The following is an 11,262-nucleotide window of genomic DNA, read 5'->3' on the forward strand; positions in this document are numbered from 1 at the left end:
TGATCTCAGCGACCGCGAAAACTATGAATTTGACACAAATATCGGCCATTTTGGATTATTTTTACATGTCACGGTATTCCCCGCCCCCAGTGACCGTCCAGCCCGCAGCCGAAGGGATGAATTTGGAAGTTAATGCGATCTTAGTTTCACCATTGATTTCAGCGACTGCGAAAACTATGGATTTGACACTAATATCAGTCATTTTGGATTATTTTTACATGTCTCGACACCCTCTTTATTATGGTCCTCATTCATTAGCTGATAGGGGCTAAATTTAAAAAGTAACCACTTTCTTGAGTTTCACCATTGATCTCAGCGACCGCCAAAACTATGAATTTGACACTAATATCGGTCATTTTCTGCTTCTTTTACAACCCCCCCCCCCTGAGACCTCCTGGTTCAAAATTTCAAAAAAAAAAAAAAAAAGCTTCGTCTTGGTCTGGGGCCTAGACCAAGGTACCCGTGACCCAAATTTGTTAACTCTTGGTACAGACAGACAGATACACAAACAAACTCTTCATTTTATTTATATCATGTTTTACCTAAGTTTTACCTTTAGCAATTTACTTTCACTTGTTACGTTTTAAACATATCACTGGCATACAATTAACTGTCTGTCAATTTCACTTTTCCTTGATCTGATCTTATATTTTAAAAGCTTCCCTGGCATAATATTTAATTTCCAATTTATAGAGAGTAATTCATTTCCTATAAACGTATTTTCCTTGTGCGAAGAACGGGTATTTTAGGTACTTTGTGATAATTCTGAAACCATCATTGTATTTTCAACGATGTCTGTAGACATTATATCTTCTTCTTTTAAACAAACTTGTAAATAAATGTAATGGTTCAGACTCTGGCCATCGTTGCCTGTTAACTTTCTTTGGTGCTATTGGAGCACACTTGTGCCAAAGAGTATTAAGTAATTTGAATATGAAACTGACATGTATTTAACTTTCTGTCAGTGTACCTTCCAGAAAAGTTGTTTCTCAGTAATCTATAATTTTAGTTAATTATGCTTCTGAATAAGTAATTTTTACCACAAATAGTAGCAGTAGCTCGCATTCGGTTAAGTTAGTATAATGTAGGTTCTGTTGTCTGGCTCCCATCATCTAGACATAACCCCACCATTTTCCTTTCAGAACATTAAATAGGTTGAGAAGAACCTGAGCGTAATGATAATCATACCTTTAAACTTTGATAAAAATGATCCCGTATTCTTAATGTGTACCTTCTTACTGGTGCGTATTCTAGAACATTTTCGATTCTAAAGGAAAATAATATAACATGCTGGCACATTCTACAACAATTTCGAACATTTTGGAACATTCTAGAACATTCTGGAACATTCTAGAACATTCTAGAAGGTTCTAGAGTATTCTGAAAATTTTAAGACACTCTCAAACCTTTGGGAAACTTCTATAACAGTCTATAACATTTTCCAAGACTTGATAATTCTAAAATTTAACTTTTTTTTTTTTTTAAAGCACAGTAACACCGTTGCTAGGGCGTTTTTTCCCTCTAGGACCCCTGCTGGTCCAAACCAAAACCTTCTTCATGGATGGGAGACACAGGACTACAATACCATATAACTACCATGGGGCTCCGGGTATTGGTTTCGGAGCCTTTGTGGCACGCACGGACAAACCACACTTACTTTTATTATATATATTGATTAACAGTTTCATATAGAGCTATGAAGACATTTTTCACTGAGAGCAAATAGTAATGTTACATAAGAAGGTGTTTTAGAAAAAAAACATCCGGGACTTCTGCATAAAAGAGCCATCTCAAAATTCACTTAGCAAGGAACAGAAATGAAAGTTTTGCAGTCAGGGCTCACTTGCGCGTATGCGGCCTCTGGGGTTGGGGCTTCGTACTACCCCCGTCCAAAAAAAAAAAAAAAAAAAAAAATTCTAGCTCAATATGCATTTGTTCACTTTCTCAATAAAACTATAATTGTTTAAAAGAGAAATGTTTGATGTAGCATCAAAATTTGGTGTTAGACTTCATGTGTACTCTTTCTCTTATAAAAATATTCTAGTTCTATCATTTCTTATAAAAATATTCTAGTTTTATTTCGAAATGAAAAATTGGTTACCAATGTGGAACGATGTTTTAGACATATTGTCATGTCTACGAGTATTGAAACCGTTGATTAGTGCCAGAGTATTAACCGCCTATCAGAGGAAGATGGAGAGAATTACCACGCAATTGAAAGAATTTATTCAAATTAAAGTCTGGAGTCTTTCTAGAAATTATTTTCTTCTTTTCTTAGTGTAAGTTTGTTTTGATTTACTATTATATAATTTTATATTTTTTTAGGTTTTCGATCAAGCTTGTCAACAATCGCAGTTGTCTTTGTTACAAGATTGGGTAGTGGACAGTCTTTCAAACTTCACTCAGTGTTCACCTGTTGGTATGGCTATGTGGTACCTTATGTGTTTCTTTATCAGCGCTTCTACAAATCCATGGCTTCGAGCAATGTATCCTTTACTATTTATTATTATTATATTTTTTGTTTATTTTACTCTTTTATTCTAAATATTATTATTTGTGTATTACCTGAGTAGTATTATTAGTAATGATATGAAATGCGAACGTGAAATAACAGCAAGAATATGAATAGGGAAAGAAGCCTTTAGGAGGAAGGAAATAATGTTCTGTGGGATGTTGAATAAAGAGTTGAGAGAAAGACTCATAAAATGCTTCGTGTGGAGTGTTGTACTGTATGGGGCGGAAACATGGACATTACATAAAAGTGATGAAAAACGACTAGAAGCTTTCAAAATGTAGGCGTGGAGAAGAATGGAAATAATTAGTTGGGTCGAGCGGAAAACGAATGAGAGGATGTTAGAAATAGTTTGGGAGAAAAGAACATTTTTAGGTATTATTGAGAAGACGAAGAGAAACTGGTTAGGACATTGGCTGAGAACAAACTGTATCATGAAGGACGTGTGGTAGAGAGTATGGTGGCAGGAAAAAGAGGGAGAGGGCAAAGGAGACTCCAATTAATGGACGATATAAAAACAGAAAGAGCATACGTGAAGACGAAAAGGTTAGCGGAAGACCGTGGTGCATGGAAGTTTCTCAGCTGCAGCAAGTGACCTGCCAATAATAGCAGAATACCTATGATGATGATATTACATGTACAGGATAATTTGGATGTACAAAATATCCGACGATGTTAAGTTTTATCTCTTACTGCAAATTCGTCATTGTAGCTGCTACACAAAATCTTTTATTTAGTGGAACTCCAGAAGTATTTGTTCTGTTTCTTTTGGGCTTAGCAATGTGTTATGCCAATACACTGTTTCATATTATTGAAATTCTGGAAGTCTTCCTCAGTTAGTAAAAATGCTGGGATGGTGCCCTGAATAAGTTATTGAGTGAATTATCTTGAACGAAGTATTCAGCATAGCGAGGAGAGAAATCACTCTTCCATGAAAATAGATTTCAATCATTTATAGATACAGTATTAGTTATTTGCTGTTTATTATTAGTTATTTATTAGATATTATTAGTTATCTAGTAGTATTCTTTATAGATAAAAACATGTATGCTACCAAGATAATATTAAATTAGGAGTCTATTAAAAACTCCCAGTGTAGATTTGAACGTTTCGTTTGATTAAAATTCAATGTTGTTTTAAACTAAAATATCCCGATTGTAGCAAAATTCAGTTGAGAACAAAATATTGCAGCATCGAAGTCCAAACTAAGCTACACATAAAAGAACCTAGAGTCGCTTGGACAGATCTATATCTTGATGGCAAGACATGTCCGTCATTGATCCAAATTGTAGTATAAGGTTTACAATATAACGATAACGTTCAATTGTGGTAAAACATCTTTCATTATGTGAAAATTGATACAGCGATGGTGTGATTTTCATGATACAATTTTTTATTAACACATTAAGCGCCAAACCCAAAATCAGATATTTTACTTTGAGGCTAGCAGCGCTCACTGACCTTTCGAGTAATACGTGAAAATGTGTATGTGAGTAATAGACCAAATATGCATAAAATACATATATGCACATGGCGCGCTTAAAGTATTAAAAAGGAACTTTTCTTGAACAACTATTCAACACATATTATCGTCCTATTTTCACCTAGTTTCATCGCTAACATCACCAGGATTCCGTTTAGTAAGTGCTAGTTAGAACATCCTCGAATTAGTTCTACATGCGCTCGAACGATAACCAAATTCCCAATATTTTATGGTGCAAATTAAAGAAATTATGAAGTGCAGACATGTCGATGTTCCATTAGTCAGTTGGTCAATTATAATCTTACCATGATCACATAAATATTATTTAAATGACATATGTAAATATTTTTTGAATTCAAGCTCGCATTTCATTTTTAAGTAGAAAATGACTAAATTTCAGTATTTTTCTTTGCTTTTACGACGCGTATATTGTTTGTAATTTGCATGTTAAAATTAAGAACCAGGTTTAAAGTTGAGAAATTAGGATTTGCTAATTTTACTCTATGATAGTCTTCTGCTGAGAAATATATTTTTTGAAGTAGATCGCACAATTAATAGTTTTGGATCAGCTGTAACGTTTGTTTATGTAGCTTGAAGTCTTCATGACGAATCAACATTCTTCCATAGTTCTCGGGTGTTATATCGTGTATTTCTCATTTATCATCAGCTAAATGATCCTTGGTTTAAATATTAAAAATACGTGATGTAATACATGAGAATCTTTGAAATAAATATCTAACTAAACTAACTAACTCTATGGCCTATGGAACCCTAAGGTTCAGTGCCGCGTTCACAAAAGCTCTCCACTGACTTCTATCCTTAGCTAATTGCATCCAGTTTCTACTTTGTATTCCTATCTCTGCGAGATCCATCTTAATATTATCCTCCCATCTGCGCCTAGGTCTTCCTAATGGTCGTTTTCCTATGGGTCTTCCAGTCAAGACTTTGAAAGCGTTTCTACTTTCTTCCATTCTAGCTACATGACCTGCCCACCTAAGCCTCCTAGACTTGACGACCCTAACAATGTTGGGTAAACCGTATAAACTATGTAGTTCCTCGTTATGAAGTTTCCGCCATTCCCCATTCTCGTTCCTTTTGGGTCCGAATATTCTTCTCAGGATCCTGTTCTCAAATACTTTCAGTCTATGTTCTTCCCTCAGAGTAAGTGACCATGTTTCGCAACCATACAGAACAACAGGCATGATTATCGTTTTATATATTTTAAGCTTCAAATTCTTCGACAGAATTCGCGACGACAAGAGATTTTGAACCGAATAGTAACACGAATTCCCTACTTTTAGTCGACATTTAATTTCTTCGTGAATATGATTTTCATCTGTTAATATTGATCCTAAATATTTGAAAGTATCCACTTTATCAAAAGTATTATTTAATATTTTAACGCCCCCACAATTTGCCGTATTACGGTCCCGACGCACTTCCATGTATTTAGTTTTTCTGCATTTACTTCTAAACCCATGTCCCTGCAAGCATTTAATAAGATATCTGCATTTATTTCTACTGTTCTCCGATCATCCCCTATTAAATTTACATCATCAGCATATGCCATCACCTGGTGAATACCGTTCAACTTTAGGCCCTGGTTGCTATCTTTGATTTTCCTTATAGCGTATTCCAGCACAAAGTTAAATAATAATGGCGACAACGCATCTCCTTGTTTCAGGCCATTTTGGACGTGAAAGCTCGTGGACAAAAATTTTCCTACCCGGACTTTACTTTGGGATTCACTTAAGCATATCTTAATTAATCCAATTAGCTTTCTCGGTATTCCAAGTTCTCTACAATAGTACAATGTTTCTCTCCTAACCGAGTCGTAAGCCTTTCTAAAATCAATAAATAGTTGATGTACCGGGATATTGTATTCCCACTTTTTTTCGAGTATTTGGCGAATGGTAAATATTTGGTCGATAGTTGATCGATTTCGTCTAAATCCGCACTGATAATCTCCAATAATTTCATCTGCGTATGAGGTCAGTCTTGCTAATAGAATATTTGAAAGGATTTTATAGGATGTTGACAGAAGAGAAATGCCTCGATAATTATTACAGTCAGTTTTGTCGCCTTTCTTGTGAATTGGAACAATGATTGATTCTTTCCACTCTTGTGGCAATTCTTCCTTGTTCCAGATAAGGAGAATGAGTTTGTGTATCTTTTTCCACAATTTTTCGCCTCCAGCTAAAATTAACTCAGCCGGAATTTCATCCACACCCGGAGATTTGTGTTTCTTTAATTTCTTTATAGCGGCTTCTACTTCTATTCGATTGGGTTCTGGAATATACGGTTCTGCGGTGTGTATCTCCTTTTCTCCACGCGCATTAGTTTTTGGCTGCATGTTCAGCAAATCGTCAAAGAAATCTTTCCATCTATTTAAGAGGCTATCCGTATCAGTGAAAACTGTTCCGTCAGCTTTCTTTAATATATAAGCACGAGGTTGATAGCCTTTCTTAAATTTGCCTATTCCCTTATACATGTCCCGAATATTTTTATTTTTACTATTATCTTCAAGTTCCTTAATTTTAGCTTTCAAAAAATCACGTTTCTTTGTTCTAAAAGTTTTGGAAGTTTCCCGCCTGATATCTGCGAAATTTTGTGTAGTTATTTCATTCGGATTTTGTAGCCACCGTAATTTTGCCTGTTTTCTCTTCTCTGCTAGTTTAATGCATTCTTGGTCGAACCATGGTTTGTTCCTACGTATTTCCGCGTGTCCCAATTTTTCTATTGCTGAACTTTTAATGCTATCTCTAATTTCAATCCAAGTATCCTCAACACTAGTGCATTCCGAGTCTTCTAAAACCGAGAATCTATTCGAAACTTCAATCTGGTATTCCTTTCTTACATGGCTCTCTTCTAATTTCTTTAAATTAAATCTCTCCGTTTTCGGACATTGAATATTACCTTTATTGAACGATAATCTCTCCCGTATTATCGCTACTACCAGGTAGTGATCAGTGTCACAATCAGCCCCTCTAAACGACCAGACGTCAATTATGCTAGATTGTCTTCTTCTATCTACTAAAACGTGATCAATTTGATTATGCGTTTTTCCGTCTGGTGATGCCCAAGTGTATTTATGAACGTCGCGATGTGGGAATTTTGTACTCTTCACGATTAGGTTTTTGGATGTTGCAAAGTTCACGTGTCTAACACCGTTGTCATTACTTTCCTTATGCAAACTTTCGTTCCCTATAATCGGTTTGAAAATATCCTCTCGTCCTACCTTCGCATTGAAATCCCCTAATAGAATCTTCATATGGTATCGCGGGAGTTGGTCAAATATCCGTTCCATTTCTTCGTAAAAACTATCCTTTATATCGTTACTCTAATCTTCAGTTGGAGTATGTACATTTAAAACAATAATATCACACCACCGTCCCTTGAGAGTAATAAAAGAAAGTCTGTCAGTAACAAATTCAACCCGTTTAATTGCTGGTAATATTCGTTTGTGAACGAAAAACCCTGTTCCTAACTGGTGATTTTTATTTCCTTCCCCGTAAAAGAACGTAAAATTTCCGGAATTCTCAGATCCATTTCCTTCCCATCTAACTTCCTGAACTCATACTAGGTCCATCCTGTATTTCTCTAACCACTCGTAACAGATTTTAACGCGCCTGCCCTATAAAGACTTCTAATATTCCATGTTCCAAATCTCATGTCCATTTTCTTTTGCCGAGGTCGTGCCAAGTTATCAGTCCTTGTCCGAGGCTTTTGTGAATGTTTCTGAACAAGTACCTTTTTTTACAGGATGAGGGTGTTAGCCTTACCCAAACCCCCAAGCTGGAGGACCACTCCTAGTCGGCTGTCCGCGACTGCTTATTCAGTATATTCGCAGCTAACCTCTATATCTAGAGGCCTTCTCCTCGATCCGCAACCTGAGGACGCGCCATGCCGTGGTGACAGGAACCCACGTTATGAAATAAATATCTATTAAAATGCTACAATAGCAACAAAAGCGCCTGAGCTCCAACATCTAACTTTTGATTTCAAACTTTTGATTTACGGTTATTTGTGATTTCACGTTTATAACAAAAACAAATATTTTAAACGTTTTCACTGATCGATTGCAAATTTCGCGTAGATTGTCCAGTTCTAACTCAATATTAAAAAAAAAACATGTCCATTATTTCTTTATTACATTTTTATGGGTACACTGGAAGTGTTGAAACTAAAAAAAAAATCATCCTATCCATTATACATTCCAACACCACATAATTGTATGTAGGGGTTGCATATGTCTCAGGTGTTTGTTTCATGGCCAAACTATAATGAAAAACGAAAGATAACCATTTCTCCAGTCTAAGGTGAATCTTTATTGTTTGGAGTGTTTTGCCCAATGAACACCATATATCACTGACATTATAATTGATTGTATGTGTAATGTATTCGTTTATTTTAAAATATATAAAGCGATAATCATGCCTGTTGTTCTGTATGGTTGCGAAATATGATCGCTTACTCGGAAGGAAGAACATAGATTGAAAGTATTTGAGAACAAGATCCTGAGACGAATATTCGGACCCAAGAGAAACGAGAATAGGGAATGACGGAAACTTCATAACGAGGAACTACATAATTTATACGGTTTACCAAACATTGTTAGGGTCACCAAATCTAGGAGGCTTACGTGGGCAGGTCATGTAGCCAAGATGGAAGAAAGAATGAACGCTTTCAAAATCGTAACTGGAAGACCAACTGAAAAACGACCATTAGGAAGACCTTGGCGCAGAAGAGAGGACAATATTAAGATGGATCTCGCAGAAATAGGAAAAGTAGAAACTGAATCCAATTGGCTAAGGATAGAAGTCAGTGGAGAGCTCTTGTGTACGCGGCATTGAACTTCCGGGTTCCATAGGCCATAGAGTTAGTTAATTTATGTATTTGCTTATTACATACTGCATGCAAGAAGAAAGAAAACACTGATGATATATGAATTAAAAACTCCAACCGGGAGTAGACTCAAATCTTGCAAACGGTGCGAGATATTGAAAAAGTAATCGAAAAAAATCTCCCCTTTACGGTATCTCTTACCGATTTTTATGAAGACGTCTTTCACTTGTGTCTGCAAAGAGACATGTACAGATGTGAGAAATAACAAGGATATTCATGCTCGTATATGAATGATGCGCTGTGTGAGCGCAGGCTCAACTCCTTTTTCTTTCTTTCTTTCTTTTTTTCTTTTTCTTTCGTTTACTTTTTCTTTGTTTCCTTTTATTTTGTATTTTTCTTTCTTTCTTTCTTTATTTATTTATAAAAATTGAATGAACCTGCACAATCAGTTATAAGACTTAATAAATGGTAGTCACAATTAAGAGTTGAAGTTATTTTCTGTTATAATTGTTCATTTAGTTATGTCCTTAACAAAGCTTAGTTTCCCACATGTACAATCACGGATTGGAAGGTGTGAATACGAAGATCGTAAATTACTTTGCATAGCAGCGTCTGATTTTTATAATCAGGTTAGTATTGAGAGTTACAATATATATGTACGTGTACAATTTACATGTCTTTCTATGTAAGGCACAAAGTAAGTAAAATTGTGGAGCGGTTTTTAAATATATACAGACGGTGATCAGAAAAATGGAAACACCTGTAGTTGGCAACACGTCAGATGTATGGGTTGGCAGTGGTGTCGTGGCGCCCGCAGCACCGGACCGCTGGTGGTGGTGTGTTAGGTCGGTCTCCATACTACGTCAGGCGCAGTGGAACAGCAGTGTCCAGTGGCTGCAGCAGACGGAGAGAGGGCAAATTGTTGGTGCGCAGTTATGTGGAGTGAGTGTGACGGCAGTGGCTACTGTGTTAGTTGTGTCGCGTGGGACAGTGTCGAAGGTGATGACGGTCTACACAACACACGGGAAAACCACATCGGGGAAACGGAACAGTGGGCGGAAGAAAATCATGAGTGACAGGTCACGCCGGATATTAAAGCGCATTGTCACGCAGAACCGTCGTGCCACTGCGGAGCAAGTGACGGAGGAACTCAATCAGCACCTCCCCCACCTCGTTTCGACAGTCACAGTCCGCCGCGAATTACATGACATGAACTTACGAGGTCGTGTTGCACGGGCCAAACCGCTCATCAGGGACCATAACGCTTTCGCACGCCGCAAGTGAAGCCGCGACCATGCAACTTGGACCGTTGAGGACTGGAAACGTGTGAAATGGTCGGATGAGTCATCCTTCACCCTATTCCCAACCACGGGCCGTGTTTATGTGTGGAGAACACCCAAAGAAGCTTATGATCTGCAGTGTCTCCGCCTAAATGTGAAACATGGCGGCGGCTCGGTGATGCTGTGGGCCGCCATATCATGGTTTTCATTGGGCCCTGTGGTCACACTTAGCGGACGAATCGCTGCCAACGATTATATCGCAATTTTAGGAGACCACTTGCATCCTATGGTCCGGATGTTGTTCCCGGACAATGACACCATCTTCCAGGATGATAATGCGCCCATTCACACAGCTGACGTTGTTGCAGCGTGGTTTGAGGAACATCGGGATGAAGTTGAACACCTTCCCTGGCTCACCCAATCCCCAGATCTCAACATAATTGAACATCTGTGGTCCGTCTTGGAAACACGACTCTGGCGACGATTTCCACCTCCATCCTCTCTCACAGAACTGGCCGATGCTCTGCACGAGGAATGGTGTAAAATTCCAGTTGCTACCATTCACGACCTCTATGCCTCCATCCCACGTCGCATCAAGGCTGTTCTGAAGGCGAAAGGTGGCCCGACACCATATTAATCTGGTAAGTTGCAATTTCGTTTAGGTGTTTCCATTTTTCTGATCACCATCTGTATATATAGTAGGAAGTCGAAAATCCGAACTAATTGGGACCACAGATAGTTCGAATTTTCAAATTGTTCGGATTTTCGAAAATGATCAAGAAAATGCCATTTAGACTTAAATATACTGTACGGTATGCTTTTTTATCGATACAGTGGTTATACAGTACATACAGTATATTACAACACCATACGTACGAGGCTATTTACATTTAATGTTTCTGGAGAACCTGCTCGTACACTAAATTACGCTGTTCTTGTAACTTACAATTAAAACTTAACCTGCATAGGCCCAAGGGAAAATAAAAATATGTATGACAAATAATTACATATGAATAAGCTTTTGTAAAAATACTGACTTCACACGAAGAAAATTGAATTAGTGTACTGTCACTAGCTTCTAGGGACCGCGTTCGGATTTTTGACATTCGGATTATCGACGTTCTACTGTATATATATAGAGT

General features: G+C 37.4%; 1 protein-coding gene across 1 annotated transcript in view; it reads left to right on the top strand.

The window, feature by feature from the left end:
- Positions 1–11,262, top strand: part of htt (huntingtin) — a 212,775-nt gene that overhangs the window by 188,606 nt on the left and 12,907 nt on the right. Inside the window, exons 51-52 of the mRNA XM_081734750.1 lie at positions 2,326–2,486; positions 9,382–9,469. Coding sequence (XP_081590876.1) covers positions 2,326–2,486; positions 9,382–9,469 — 249 coding nt within the window. The remainder of the gene's footprint in view (positions 1–2,325; positions 2,487–9,381; positions 9,470–11,262) is intronic.

Source organism: Thermobia domestica, chromosome 12 (assembly GCF_964235325.1).
Source record: "Thermobia domestica chromosome 12, izTheDome1.hap1.1, whole genome shotgun sequence".
NCBI classification, from domain to species: domain Eukaryota; kingdom Metazoa; phylum Arthropoda; class Insecta; order Zygentoma; family Lepismatidae; genus Thermobia; species Thermobia domestica.